Below are 15,917 nucleotides of genomic sequence, written 5' to 3'. Positions count from 1 at the left end.
ATCCCAGCGTCTATCTCCAGATCATAAAAACCCAAACCAAAACCAAATGAACCCCCAACCACCTGAACTCAACTACTTGAAAGAGGTCTTTATTACATTTTAAATTATTAGCCAGCTCAGTCCTTCTAAAGGTTCACTTTACACCTCATACTTTACCATTTAACATATAGGGTAAATACTCTTTACTAATTTCTATGTTGACCCATTTAAATGGATTTATTGGCTCACTTGTCTTTTTACTAACTAGGTACCATCTTTCAAACCAGGACAGCTGGAACTTTCAAACACACTTTTTTTTTTTCCCACAATAGCCTTTAAAAAGCTCTTTTTCTTAAGATATTACTAAGTGTTTTGCTTACAGTCACACAATGTCTTGTTTGTCTCTTTCAGGCTCTCCATCCTATGTTTCAAATTTCTTAAGACTTTCCATCACGAAATTCAACACCAACAGAAGAAGGTTACACTCACTGAAGTTTCCTGGAAAATAAGACAGATATACCACAACAACCACTGAACTGACACTTGTAAATTCTCAGTAATTCCCATGAAACAATCTGGATTACCACAAAAGTACCATAAACCAGCTATTTCACAACTACAATGGGGTGACCAATCTCAAAGTGACAAAAATCAGAACATTTACTGGAAAATTACAAATCCTGTCTAAAATCCGAGGTTTTGTTCCCAGTAAATTGCTGCTCCTGGTGTGACAAGGTGTTGTTTACAGATGTTGACACCAGCTTGGTAGAACAAATCTCCTCAACCGAAAGTCAGTAATTATAACTAAAATAACTAAACTCGAACATGCCAGACCTCAGAGTAAAAAAAGACAACATTGCTGTTGTCAGGTTAGCATTGCTTGCATTGAAAGTTTGACAATGTTATTCTGAAGGAAGAAATAATTGTATTCTATATTTAAAAGAAACTGAAAACCAGAAATAGAAATAGGCTTCAAATCAACCTACAATGCTTCAAGTGATGCACTTTAAAGATAGTCTTGTCAGCCCAGCACTTCACCTGTTCTGCCATACAGCTTCACAACACATAAAGCCTTGTTCATCTTGAAATGATTTCCAGAACGTATGCTCCAACCCATATTTCTATACAGTTAGTAAAAGCCTGTCTTCAGGCCACGTTATTTGTACTCTCCTCTCTTCCTCTGCAAGCTCCCTGTGAGGAATGAAGGGGCTTAAAACGTATGGAGCAGGAAGCATGACAAATTGCAAAGCCAGAAGCACCTGGATAACTCATTATCACTATCAGGGTTTGCTATTTTTTTTTTTTTAACAGATATTCTAGTAATGGTTGCTGACAGAATGAAATACAGAAGCATACACATCAAAGAAAGGTGAAGAGGTTTAAAATAAGTGTTTGTTGCTTATAAAATTAACAGGCAGCCAAGATACATTAACTGAATGCAGCTGCTGGAAGCAAAAACCTTTCCAGCTACGTGAAAACAGACACCAGCACGACTAAAGAGAGATCAAAAATGACCTCACTGTGGAACAACACGCCGGCGTGTATACTTTACTACATTTTGTAATTGGAGTTTGGGTGGGTTTCTTGTCTTCTCAGTAAATGAACAGAGAACGATGACTAATTGTGACCTCTAGTGGATATTCTATATAACGACCACAGCAGAGCTTGTCGAATTCTCTTGGTGGTAACGCGGACATTTCTTCGAATCTCTCTCTCTATGTGTTTTTTAGAAGATGACAAGTAGGGTTAAAAATAGTAGCGCTTAATCGCATTCTCCTTTAAAACAACAATTTTTACGACACAATTAGATGACTATCCATTTACTTTGATATACCTAAATGTGCCTTACAAATCTCAGCTGAGAAAGTAACATGGCAGCAACGAGAAAAAAAACCAACCAAACAAACCCAACCCATAAAGACAAGTCCATAATCTAGAGCGACAAAGAACGGGGATGGTAAAACACTGTTTTAACCCAGATGCCCTTTTACAGACAGAGCGTCTGAGTGACACATCTTTGGCATAAGTTTTGAAAGGATATGCTCACCCACCCTTTCTCCTGACAACTGGAGATGCATTCGCACCTGGAAGCACCTCACTCAAAGGGAGAGCTGTATCTTGGGTGATTTTACCCCACGATGCTCCAGATGTGAATAAGCCTAGAAAATACCTCAGCCTGGAGAATTGTAAAAAAAAAAGAGAAATTGTAAAAAAAAAAGAGAAAGGGTAAAAAAAAAAGAGAAATAATTAAAAAAAAAAAAACAACCAGTTGTGGAAATGAGGAACTCCCTCCACATAACGCAAGCAAATGAAGCCAAGGCTTCAGAGAGCAGACAGGGTCGTGCCAGCTGATGGATGCTTTAATGTCGGGCTGGGTGCAGGAGGCGAGCACGTCGGAAGCTGCAGGAGCACAGACAGGAGACCGAGGGGGCACCAGCCGGGGAGGCGGCTCCACCTGAGGCACCCCACTCTTCCTGGTGTCCCGACACGGTGTGAGGAGCAAAAAGAGAAGTGCCTCCTCACCCAGACGTGCACGGGGGTGGCTGGGGGACGTCGTACTTCCAAAAGAAACCCGCGTTTTGCGGGAAAGCCCGGCCGCCGCCCCGGCAGGCAGGGCCGCGCAAAGCCCATGAGACGGCAGCGAGAGGCGCTGGCAGCCGGCTGCCTTCCGCAGGCAGCGAGCGGCGTCGGGCTCACGCCCTTCACTTTTTTGGGGGGAAAAAACCGCCCCCCTCCCAGCGTGTTACTTGGATTTGGCGGACAACTTCGCCCAAGTGCCAGTTCGCGGGCTAGCGGGGCTGGCGGGGACGGGCCCTCCCCGGCGGCAGCCGAAAGCCTCTGCCCGGAGACGTCCCCGAAGGGCCGGGGCCGTGCGGCGGGAGCCCCGCCACAGCCCCCCACCCCGCTCCGCTCCGCTCCGCTCCGCCATGTGCGCGGGCGGGGAAGGAGGCGTGTCCCCCGCCCGCCGCCGCCGCGCCGCCCCCCGCTCGCCTGCCAGCCGGCACCGGCGGAGCGGAGCGGCGCCGGGCGCGGAGCTCCGCGGCCCCGCCATGCCCGCGGCCGCGCCCCCGCCCCGCCGGGGCCCCGCGGAGCCGCCCGCCCGCCGGCGCTGAGGCCGCGGCCGCACCTGCGAGCGGCATCGGCGGGCGGGAGCGCAGCCTCCGCCGCGCCCCGTCTGCTGCGCGGCCGCTGGGGCGCCCGCCGCGGCGCCTCTGCCGCCGGCCCCCCCCGCCCGCCCTCCCCGTCGCCAAGCGGGAGCCGCCAGCGGTGCGAGCAGAGCCGGAGCCGGGGCAGCCGCCGCCGCCGCCCGCGCTGCCCCCCGCCTCGCCTCGCCTCGCCTCGCCGCCCTGCCCTGCCCTGCCCTGCCCGCCCTTCCCCTCCTCCGTGCCGCCCAAGCCATGAACTTTGGCCGCGGCCCCTCGGTGGTGTTGAACGTCGGGGGCACCCGGTACTCCTTCTCCCGGGAGGTGCTGAAGGATTTCCCGCTGCGGCGGGTGAGCCGCCTGCACGGCTGCCTCTCGGAGCAGGACGTGCTGGAGGTGTGCGACGACTACGACCGGGAGCGGAACGAGTACTTCTTCGACCGGCACTCGGAGGCCTTCGGCTTCATCATGCTGTACGTGCGGCACGGCCACCTGCGCTTCGTGCCGCACATGTGCGAGCTCTCCTTCTACAACGAGATGATCTACTGGGGGCTGGAGGGCTCCCACCTCGACTACTGCTGCCAGCGCCGCCTCGACGACCGCATGTCCGAGACGTGCACCTACTACGCGGCGGAGGAGCCGCCGGGGCAGGCGGCCGGCGGCCCCGAGGGCAAGGGCCGGCGGCCGCCGGGAGCCGAGGGCGGGAAGTGGCTGGAGAGGATGAGGAGGACTTTCGAGGAGCCCACGTCTTCCGTGGCCGCCCAGGTCCTGGCCACCGTCTCCATCCTCTTCGTCATCGTGTCCATGGTGGTGCTGTGCGCCAGCACCCTGCCCGAGTGGCGGGCGCCGGAGAACCGCAGCGTGGAGGAGCAGAGCAGGTACACAGCAGAGTCAGTGAGGGAGCCCTCAGGGTAGGAGGATCCTTTATTTTCCCGCTGTCCGCTCCCCGTGTGTCCCGTCCAGTGTGTCCTGCCCCTCGTCCTGACGGTCCGTAGCTGTAGCCGCCGCCGCAGCCGGCGGACACCGCCTGCGCGCCTTCAGCTGCGGCCCTGGGCTGGGGAGCCGGGGCCGCGGGGCTGTCTCGGGGCCGCGGGCGCTGCCCTGCAGCTCCGGCTCCCACCGGGCTCTGCCGGGCGCCCGCTGGCTCCGTGTGCGGGGGGCGGGAGCGGAGCCGGCGCCGGGCCGGGCAGGGCTGCCGGCCCGGGGAGCAGCCGTGCCCCGGGCAGCCCGGGGCCGGCGGGCGGGCTCGGGTGTCGGCGGGCTGGCAGCGGAGCGGGTGCCGTCGGAACACGGCTCCTCTGCTCCGTGAGGGTGCCTCCGGCCGTGCAGGAGCGCGGAGCTCGTATCCCCCCCCTTTTAGGAGCCACGGGACTCCTTACCCACATGGAGAAGTTCAAACACTCGGGAAATCATGTTAGGCCTTACAACTGTGGAAAAAAAGGGGGGACACCCCCCCCCCCCGAAATAAAAAATGCAATTCACTTCTCTTTTCCTATGGGAAAAGCACAATCCTGTACTTACTCTGCGTGCATTCGTACGGGTCCTTCTGCTGGAGCAGATCCAGCGCCTGTTACGGTTCTGCTCATGTAAAATCTTGTATGCGGGAACAGTCTTACCCCCGTTCCTCTTTGCATCTCACATTCTCCATGTGGGGAACACAGGAGATGATCAGCCTGCACATTAAGCTCTTGCAAATGCATCATATAAGCCCCCCCAATGTATGAACGTAACGGATGTTTACATTTCCTTTAGATAAAGCGCGTGGAAGCACACTGAACATTGCAAACAGTTGCAGAAACCAGGGCATGGGGTATAAGGCTCAATCCTGAGCCTTACTCCTAAGAACAAACCGTTTTTCATCTTCTTTGTGACCTCAGCTTAGGGTTACAGCGATGCAACTCTGCTGACTTCAGTATCATCGTTCTCTCTCTCCTGCTCCCTAGAGAACAGAATCGAGACCACTCTGGTCAGATTTCTCCCCTAAATAAGACTGGCATATGAAGAAAGAAGTAAACATTTCTTCATTTGCTAGCTTCTCCCTTCTTTTAAAACCGACAGGATATTCAACAAAAAGTTTTCAGCTTCTGCTCTGCTAAAGGGGCCCTACAGTGAAATCACAGCCTTGTCATTATGAAATCATCATCTTTTACCATAGAGTTAATTGGAATGTGATATATTATATCTTAGTAGCCAGATTAATTCCTTGGAAAGTATTTTCATAGTTTCCATTAGCTTAATGGAAAACTGCACCTGTATTTCTGATTGTAGCTGAGCCAAAGAATGAATTGTATGAACAAAAAGAAAGCAGATACAGATTGAGAAGCTGTTGATTCCTGCTTAGATTCAGATATGTCAAAAGTTGCTCTTACAGGTTCTTCCAGTTAAAAAGCCTTACTTAAGCTTTGCAAGGTTATTTCAAAGGGTGGATGCTCTGGGTGATCTTTTTCTAAGGCAGCAAATTGCTTAGATACCCCCAACAGACAGGGGAAAGTAGATGCAACGCTATCACAGCATTAACGACATCGGTCATATCTTTGTTCACATCTTCATGGTGTGGGAGTCAACAACAATTTTTCTCTTACTTCAAAGAGTTCAACTTGCAGAGGAACAAGGCATATGACGTGTAATTTTTCTTTCTTTCTCTTCAAGAACATGTGTGTATTATACACACACATAATTTTACTCTTCTGAACGATTGCATAAGGTCCTAAATACTTGCAAGGTACACTGCAACCAAGCACTTCAAAGGGCAGTGAAGGCTGCTTTTAAAACCAGGACCAGTATCAATGGTAGGGTGAGTTTCTTCAGTACTGGTTGTACTACTCCGTGGAATTGCAACAAAAAAAAAAGAGAGATAACGGTAAAAGTTGCGGCTGAACAGTTTCTAACCATCTTCTTGCAAAAGTCTGTCGCATATAAACACCGATACAGGCTGGTTCATTTCATGTGTGACTTAACCCATGTGCTCTCACTGCACAGGAGCTGATAGCAATTTAATGGCGAACACATGGAAAACAGATACCAGTGTGTTCCTTTCTGTCCACAGCTGGTCAGCTGCTGAGGTGGCCTTGTTCTCTTACAGGAGCCACTCCTTTCATTATTGCAGGTGCTGCATCATGACTAAAAAGCCTGTTACATCTGGAAAAAAAAGGTGTGAGCTACAGTTGTCTTTACGTGAGCGATCCAGTTCAGTTACAACTACTTACACATGACGTAGCATTTGACCTGATATGCCCACTTGTCACCCGACTTTATTTCCCTTTGTTTGTTTGTATTTTCTTTCCTTTTCTGTGTAGTTATTTCATTTAAAATGAGTTAGGTTTTCAAAACGTAATTAGCTGAGTGGCTTATTTGAAAGTCTGACCACAGAAATCACACAGGAGTGCCTGGGATGCTGTACTCTGGCAATACTGTCCATCTTAGGTGAGAAGGCTTTTAAAAATCAGGCCACTAGTTTCTGATACATTTAAAAGTTTGAAGCCAAATTCTGTCTTTTGTTTATTAACCAAGGTCCTCATCGAAATAGAGAAATTCTATCTAACATGATAATACATTTTTTTTTTGTCGAGAGAAATTGTGACATTAATGCTGTATGCAAGCGAGTTTTGACTCACATGGCACTGTAATTACTAGTTTGAAGTCTTTACATTATTCTAAAAACATATTTTGAAAAGTTTTCAAAAGGAAAATTGAATGGGTTTATCTCAAAGTCCTTAGGCTGTAGATTTTGGATGTAACCGACTACTCAGATCAGTGTAAGCCACAGCTTAGAAGATGTGAGAACTACCTCATGAAATTCAGCAACTTTGGTATTTTTAGCCTCTCACTTGCTTACTAATAAAAATCCCTGTCCTTCCCTCGATGTTACGTTACAGTGGAGAAAGGTGCCACATGGATAATTTCTGTGGCTGAACTGTGGTAAGCGTCCACAGAACCGCTTTGGGCAGCTGTAGTGAAAACAGCTCTAGCAGTGTGTCTCCAGCTTACCTGGACATCATCTCTGGAAGCTGGGGGGTCACCAACTCTGTAATTTAGAAAATCAGACTCTTTAATGAGGTTTACAGTGAGGGTTACTGCAGCTGCCAGCTAATACCAGCTGTGTTTATTTTTCTTGGATGAACACCTCTTCACCAGAAGAGGAATTGAGTCCACCAGACTTTTCTCAGAAACCATTACATTGTTATGACTTTTCATGGTGACCACGCTCTCAAAGGGTGAACAGCCTAGGGCTATTTCTGATCGTCTGGAGTTAACACCCTTCAGAGGGCGACAGGGAACTCCACAAGTAAGCCTTTTTAAGGAGAGGGAGGGATGGGGAATCTGACCTCTGAATTTCACAGCTCTTAACAGAGACTGACAGTATAATTCCCTGATTTGCAGAGGGATTGCCTTCCCTTGGCCCGTTCTCAGGATGAGGGACAAGTTATTAAATTTCTTGCATTTTAAGATTTTTGCTCTCTTCCCTGACTTGGCATGTTTCACTTAGAGAGAAAGATTTGCATCAGATTTGCATGGTTTAGGAGCAGACAGCAGGGACACCTGTCTCCCCTTCTGTTGCTTCTGGCAATTTCAAGTCATCTTTGCTCTCCTCTGAACTGTGCCAACAGATGCATACTGCAAGTCTCTGATCAGGGACCCGTCCATAAACTGATTGTAAGCCCAATCTTCTGGGGAGAGCTTCTCAGCCCTGTGTCGTGGTTTAGCCCCAGCCAGCAACTAAGCACCACGCAGCCGCTTGCTCACTCCCCCTACCGCGATGGGATGGGGGAGAGAATCGGAGGAGTAAGAGTGAGAAACACTCCTGGGTTGAGATAAGAACAGTTTAATAACTGAAATAAAGTAAAATAGTAATGATAAATAATAACAATGTAATAATGATAATAGTAATAATAATATACAAAGCAAGTGATGCACAATGCAATTGCTCACCACCCGCCGACCGATACCCAGCCAGTCCCCGAGCAGCGATCGCTGCTCCCCAGCCAACCCCCCCCAGTTTCTATACTGAGCATGACATCATATGGTATGGAATAGCCCTTTGGTCAGTTTGGATCAACTATTCTGGCTGTGCCCCCTCCCAGTTTCTTGTGCACCTGGCAGAGCATGGGAAGCTGAAAAGTCCTTGACTAGCATAAGCAGTACTTAGCAAGAACTAAAACATTCTTCTCCTACTAAACCCAAAACACAGCACTGTGCCTGCTGCTAGGAAGAAAATTAACTCTATCCCAGCCGAAACCGGGACACCCTGTAATAGGAAGTCATTTGAAGCTGCATGACTTTCTGCCAGCACAGTTCTGTCTACCCGCCTTTAAACTATTTTTCTAATGCTAAATATGAGTAGCACAAGGGAGAGACTGTTGCCCCTTTTCCACTTACTAATCGCGATTAAGTTTGTATTGAAAGAATCACTCCGTTACCAAGCTTATATGATTGCTGTGTTCTTAAGCAAAAGCAAATAAACACAGTAACTAATCCAAACAGCGTATCTCAACAGATGCCAGTGGGCTTTTTTTCATCTCTGCAAAACATCAGCTTAGAAAGTTGAATTTTAGACACACAGAAATCATTGTTCCTTTATGGTGGTGGAATTTCAGCACACCCAAATGCTCAGGTCCAACATCTGTTAAAAAAATAAGAGCTGCTTTCCTGGGTAATATCTAACCTGAACACCACATGTTTGCCAAGTTAAAACAGTAGGCTGAAGGTAAAGAATGGAACTACAGACCTAAGTCAAAAACACGGACGTGGATTCTTCTAACGAATTTACGAGCTTTTTGAAAAATAGAGATAAACACAAAGAACAGACATGTATCACTGCTTGGCCACAGGAGAACCTTAACGAACTCAGCAGGGCTAGGTGCCACTCGTGTTCAAAGCATATGGAAAAGACGCTGAGGACCCCAGGGCACGAGATGTTCATATCCAGGTATCCCCCAAGAGCTGTGAAAGGCATTTGCCCCTTCCCTGGGGAGTGCTGGGTCATTACAGCCTCCCACGTAAGGCACCGGAGTTTAATGCATCCAGGCGTATTATTGCTACCAAAGCACGGACAGAATGGAAAAAAGCCAGCAAGGTTTTTAACGCAGGGAAACTAGCTGTTCTGTGGCCCTTACTCTACAGATTGTAGTGAGACAGAAATCCTGTTGATTTCAAAAGCATTAAAAAAGACATTTGCTGAAATGACTAGGAGTCTTCCTGAGCAGGAATTGGATCATTCTAGCTACTGCTTGGACATTTCAGGTTTAACGTGCTTTACATGGAAATAGGCTTTAGCAACAATTTAACAAATCAGTGCTGACAGACTTTAATCTTTAATCCTGTCATATACTGTCTTTAATCATATCATCTGTTTTCCTCATGTGTCCCGTTGATGTGTATGTTTTATTTACAAGCTTAATAGATAATAGTGCCACTAACAAATATTTTGGCTAGATTTCAACCAACTCACCGGGGGATATTTAAAGTATACATGTTGGCATGCTGGGGCAAAGAATAGCACTAAGTTGAAATATTCTAAGACATTCACAATATGATTTTTTTAGTAATAACAAACTAGTCTTGTTAGTGATTGAAAAAATAATTTGTGGTTTAACTCATTGTACATAAAATAGCTTATTCTGAAAGGAAGTTATCAGATGGAACAGAAAATTGAACGGTAATGGGATTACAGTAGAAATGAGGCTCACAAAGGCTTGATTTTCCGTTTATGGACAAAAGACTCATTAGAGCAATCTTGAAAGACTGTTAAATACCAAGAGGCTTAAAATTTTAGAAAAACCCTCTTTCATGTGCTTAGGTCTGGGACAGTGAACAATAAGTTTGAGCAGAAATAAGCTGTAACTGAGTAAAAATTTGGACTTAGTATTTTCTCTGATTATTTATAAATTTGGGGGGGAATCTTCAAGGAAACACTTCATGAGTTTGTTTTTAATTTCCCTGCTCCTTTTTGAATAACAGCTATTTTAAAACTGAACTGATGGGGGAAAAAAACAACCAAAAACTGTGATGGACATTTATAAAATAGGTACTACATTTTACCGAATAAAGCTCATGATTTAATTACATAGTTATAGGTTTTAATACAGCATTATTACAGGAATAGGCAATAAAAGGCAGTCTGTCCTCTGAATATGCAGCAAATATTTTAAGAATTGATTACAGAAGACACAGGAACTTCAGTTTTCCGAGTGCATGCATTTTATTTGGCTTTAACTTTGTACTCAGTTAAGTTCTCTTAAGGACTAACTGTTAAATTTGCTTTCCTTATTAGATGTTATTTATCCATTAACAAGGTTAGCTATAAAGGTAAGTAACTACAAGGAGAAGGAGACTTGATCTGAAAGTGGAAACGTAGTATGTAGCACTCCAGATGCCAAACACAGGCCAGAGGTTTCTAGTTCTTATCACCAAAGCATGCACTTTTACGTGATTCACCAGGACTGCCAAAATCCATCTACACAGGCAAAAAGGAGTGACAAGAGAGGAAAATTGAAAAATGTTTCACTGGTGGCTAAGAAGTAAGGAGAGGAAAGAAAAAAAATAAGGCACACCCTTCTTCATTATCTTCTCCCTAACCAGGATACATATAATTGATGAGAAAGAAGGACAGATGTAGAACGGAGAAATGGAAGTGCAATATGTAACGGAGTGGCAGTAATGCATCTCCCACTGTCTTGATCTGCTTTGTCATTTTTGCATCAGTGATACGCCGTAGCTCTCTTCAAGTCCGTTCTACAATAAAAGGCTTCTTCAGGCCTTCCTACTGAAGTATAACTGATTTACAGTATCTCTTGTGCTAGGAATTGCCAGAGTAAAACAATGGATTGATCACATTTCATGGATTTGTACTTGCATAACTATTCCCCAAAGTTATACTGGACCACTGAATCAATATCGATTCATAAAGAAGACTTCTACTGAATCACAGCTATCAGGACCTAACTTCCTTAAAGCTCGACTCAGAGATAACCTGCCTAATTTGTGACTAAATGGAGGAATGACATTTCCAACATCATCAGGGCATCAGGAGGAAATACTGAGTGAAAAAGCTTTAAATTGTATAATTATGAATTGCTTTTTCATGTAAATGCTCCGTGTCATAGGATACAGGCAGCACTACCAGAGAAATCTCGTAAAATGTAATGAAATAGAGCCTTTTGGAATTGTTGAATATTCCTGGCTGCAACTTTCTATCCAGATACAATTTTTCTTCTAATCATTACAGGAGATCTCAGCTAGGCAATGTATAAGTACATTCAGACTTTATCGGTGTGTCCATGATCTTGCTGTTCGACTGATTTTACTAGGGAAAGTCTTAGGTATTTCCTCATCATGTGTAAAAAGGATTTAAGAGAACTTACCCATTAACATTTTTTTCTTGATTTTTTTCAGCATAAAGGAATGATAATCCACATTCATACAATAACTTTCATATATTCTGTACGTGACACTTGTTTAGAAGACATTATGATCTGAGCATTTTTTAAAAGAAATTAAATCTGCATCTGAGGTAGTTATCACTCACTGTCATTATTAAAAGAAGAACTAGTATTCTCAAAAGCTTAATTTTTAAAAGAACACATAATTCTTAAGAGCAAGATATTTTTGAAATTCACAGGTCTTCCCGTCAAAAGGTGCTAACATGAACAAATGTTTTATAAGCCCTTTATGAAGAAAGGCCACTTGCTTACAGAACTTTCATTGTTACTCATGAAACAAGAAGAACAAGGTCTGATTTTATGTGAATAACTGTTTCTTTAAGTAATTAGTTTATGTTCATTTAAATTTGCTGTGGCTGGAATTACAGTGTACCTTATGACTTTACATCAACTGACTGTCACTGTTTCCTCCATTTTTTAGCATAAAACTAAAGTGAATGAATACAATGAAATGAATAAAAAATAAATAAAACTTTATTGTATGAAACTTTTCTGAAAGTTAGTTTATAAAGTCTATTACTATAATTACAGCAGTTACAGAAGAATATGGTCTAACAGGCCATTGTCTTAATAATAACAATAGATTTCAGAACTGGTAAAAAATTATGCAGATGTGTTAGGGAAGCAAAATTTTAGGTTTGAAACGATAGTCAGATTATTACTTGTGTTTCTACAGACACTACCTTGTCAGGATCCCTGGAGTAGCAAAAAAGCTCTGGTTGTATGTAGTATTTCCAAATCCCCAGTCTGAAGTCAGTTTCGTTTCAGACCTGTTGATATGAGAACGCATTGGCGATTGGCTTTTCCTTTGCTCAAACTGCTGGCGAAAAAAGATAAAGGAAAGAGGAAAAGATTAGCTCCCATTCCCTCCGGTATTAAACAAGTGCGCACAGTCTGAATTCTTAAGAGGAGGGTTATTTTCAGATGGGGGATTGAGACTACGTGCACAATAGTTATTAAATAACCTTAGAGCAACATTTTCATCTTCTGTTCCTACCTTCCACTGGTTTCAACATGAGATATTCTCAAGCCTCATTCACTGCACTGGGGCTTGAAAATATTTAAGAACATACTGAAATCACCTTCCAGGATTTCTTTTCTTATGGCCATTATTTGTATTTGGCAAGATGATGATCTTGCCTATTCCGTTGGTTACCTTGACATTTTTGCTGCAGCACAGTTTAGGTAGAGTTACATTTAAAACAAAAGAAAACATTCAGTGATGCAGAGCATAGTGGTAAATGGGAGGACACAAGCTTACTACTTTGTGTACCCAATGATGAAAAATAAAATACCATCCATATTTAGTGGCAATGCCTATAATGTTCTGAATATAGTTCTAGGTAGGCCCCTGTTTGGGATACAAATCAAGACAGACTGGTTTAGGTTGGTTTCTGAAGAGCCAATTTGCATGAATTATCCAATGCAAAAGCTGCTTTCTGCCTACTCCACTTCCATTTTAGTTTAGCAGTCTGGTCCTATACATTGCTGTTCATAACCAGCCAGTTCACTGATCCACAGACCTCGGCATTCCCAAGTGGATCAGGCCTCACAGATTTAAAACAAACAAAAAAATTAACAAAATCCTCCAAACCCCAACCAACCTCCCCCCCCCCCCCCCCCCCCAAAAAGGTGTTGTTCTAGATAATGTTACACATTGGCATCGGAGGCATACCATTTCCTGTAGCGTTCCAGGTTTTGTAGGCATATTTGCCCAGTATTAGGACCAGTAGTAATCTATAATTCAAAGAAAAATGATCAGTGAGTGAGTTCTTAGCAATGAGCAGTTTAAACTCCTCACTAGATCCTCAGGTTAATTGCTGAAATCTGGTGCTACATGCGTACAATAAGAATAGCGTGGCTTTCTGTTTGTCATTTGTGAAGGTCTGAGTGTCAATTTCGTAATATCTGTGAACAAACCAAACATCCACTAAAGCTTTTGCACAGAATAAATACTGTACTTTGTTTCTTTTGACAGGATAATCGAAGCTATCTGCATAGGCTGGTTCACTGCAGAGTGCATTGTGAGGTTCATCGTCTCCAAAAACAAGTGTGAGTTTGTCAGAAGACCTCTCAACATCATTGATTTACTGGCAATTACTCCTTACTACATCTCTGTTCTAATGACAGTTTTCACAGGGGAAAATTCGCAGCTTCAGAGGGCTGGAGTCACCTTGAGGGTCTTAAGAATGATGAGGATTTTTTGGGTGATTAAACTGGCTCGTCATTTCATTGGCCTTCAAACACTTGGTCTGACTCTGAAGCGTTGTTACAGAGAGATGGTGATGCTACTTGTCTTTATCTGTGTTGCTATGGCAATTTTCAGTGCACTTTCCCAGCTTCTTGAAAATGGGCTGGACTTGGGAACAAAGAATAAGGATTATGCCAGCATTCCTGCTGCTTGTTGGTGGGTGATCATCTCGATGACCACAGTTGGTTATGGTGACATGTGTCCCATCACTGTACCAGGAAGGATTCTTGGAGGAATTTGTGTGGTTAGTGGCATTGTGTTATTAGCCTTGCCGATCACTTTCATTTATCACAGCTTTGTGCAATGTTACCATGAGCTCAAGTTCCGATCCGCTAGGTACAGTAGAAGCCTCTCTGCTGAGTTCTTAAATTGACCAAACTTGCATTCTGTAGTAGTTACTTGCTAAGCTTTGTCTTAGAAGAGAATGGTGGAAGGTCCCTTCACGTGTCCTCCTTGACTGGATGGTCCTATGGAACAACATTCTCGCCAGCCTGGAGAAAGCCCGTCACCATTCAGACAGGAAGGATGGCCATCTGCCTTGGGCACCTTGCAGGGAAAGGGAGCGATGTTTCAAATTTGAGAGAACAAAATAACAAAAGAGGATTCAGAAGTCCTCAACCAGACCAGTCTGGTCTTCAGTTTGCCTTTCCACACAAAAGCAGAACAAAAAATGGGCTTAACACTGAGATCTGTCATTCCTGTAATTACATCCTATACCTTTCTAAGCAACGTGTAGCAGAAGTTTTTCAAATATTTCAATATCTAAGTGCTCCGCAGAGGCATTGATAACTTCTTCCCTGAAGTATCTCCACTTTTAATTCAGATAACTAAATTACAAACTGCAGGAGAATCACTGCTACTTTTGAGCATCACAACAGAGTAGAGCTGATTCTGTAACTCAGGAAAGATGAAGAATATAGGTCTGTAGGGCAAAAAAATCTTAAGGCCTGATTCTGATCTTTGATGAAGCACACAAATCTTCTGTAGAGCCAGTGAAGTCGGTGACATTGCTCTGAATTTGATAATTCAAAGAAGTGCAAGAAGTGCACCTCTGAATGTTGTAGCAAGGACTTCCTTAGCCACAATTAATTTCTTTGGAACCCAATTGTTAGTAGAAGCAAGTGTGGTACTTTATAAAGATCAGCATAAAAAGTCAGGCATTGATAAATATATTTCCTGGTAGCTTAGTGGGGGAGCTATCCAAATTTTATGTACGTTCAGTTCAACTCCATCCACCTGAAGTTACATATTCATAAGTATAGATTTTTTCCCCCCATTTAATTAAACACATATATCATAGTGAAAGTTCTCTAAGACAAATTATAAGATTCCATCACTTCAAACAGTCTGAAGAAAGCACTGGAAAACAAGAGTAGCAGCTCCCTGTCAGATGAGACTCTTCATCTTTAAACTCAGCAATCCTTACTGAAGGATACACTTCAACGGAAGTTTTAAAAACACATGTAAAAAGCCCACAGCATATCGAAGAAAGTAAAATATAGCAGTGTGAGTTGCGCTTGGCAAAATGGTATATTCTCCAATGTAACTAGAAAATTAAAATGAATCAAGTTAGGTTCTGAAATACTGTTCACTACATTTCTTGTGTAGTACTGCTTAATAGCATTGTTCAGTATAATTCTGAAAGGCTGCTCTGTAGAACTGTGCAGTTAGATACTAAAACATTAAGGTACATACAGCTTTACAAATTTGGGTACCAATGAACATCAACAGGGAGCTTTCTTATTAACATGGAAGTTCAGAGTCATCAGCATAGTTGACTTTGGTATGCTTGCCTGAAAATACCGCGTTTACTATTACTGTGCTGTAGAAGCATCTTTTATATACATATTTGTTAAAAGCTTTAGAAGTAAAAAGAGTACCACATAGAAAACGCATCTCTGGAATTGCTCACTCAAATAAAAGTACCACATTGGTCAGTAACCAGTACATTGAAGGCTCTGCCCTGAGACCTGAAAAACTCATTATCTTCTTAAGTGGTCTTAGTCTTAAGTAGTCTTAAAGAATTACATTGCAAATACAATTTTTCTGAAGACCTGAAAAGAATTTTAGTAGCCTTCTTACAGACAAGCTTGACTTCTCCTTCAG

The 15,917-nt window shown here is 43.9% G+C and overlaps 1 protein-coding gene across 2 annotated transcripts; it reads left to right on the top strand.

Moving 5' to 3' along the window:
- The first annotated feature begins 3,377 nt into the window (after positions 1-3,377).
- On the top strand, positions 3,378-14,184 carry KCNG3 (potassium voltage-gated channel modifier subfamily G member 3). 2 transcript variants are annotated; one of them, XM_075708228.1, is made up of 2 exons: positions 3,378-4,000; positions 13,539-14,184. In XM_075708228.1, the coding sequence occupies exons 1-2, from the start codon at positions 3,378-3,380 to the stop codon at positions 14,182-14,184; spliced, it is 1,269 nt and encodes a 422-aa protein (XP_075564343.1). The 2 variants fall into 2 exon arrangements, with proteins under 2 accessions (XP_075564343.1, XP_075564342.1); XM_075708227.1 differs by having other exon boundaries at positions 3,378-4,033.
- Positions 14,185-15,917: the final 1,733 nt, after the last annotated feature.

This window comes from Pelecanus crispus, chromosome 3, assembly GCF_030463565.1.
Source record: "Pelecanus crispus isolate bPelCri1 chromosome 3, bPelCri1.pri, whole genome shotgun sequence".
Taxonomy (NCBI): Eukaryota; Metazoa; Chordata; class Aves; order Pelecaniformes; family Pelecanidae; genus Pelecanus; species Pelecanus crispus.
Note: the sequence above shows the minus strand (reverse complement) of the source record. Positions and strands in the feature narration are given on the sequence as shown.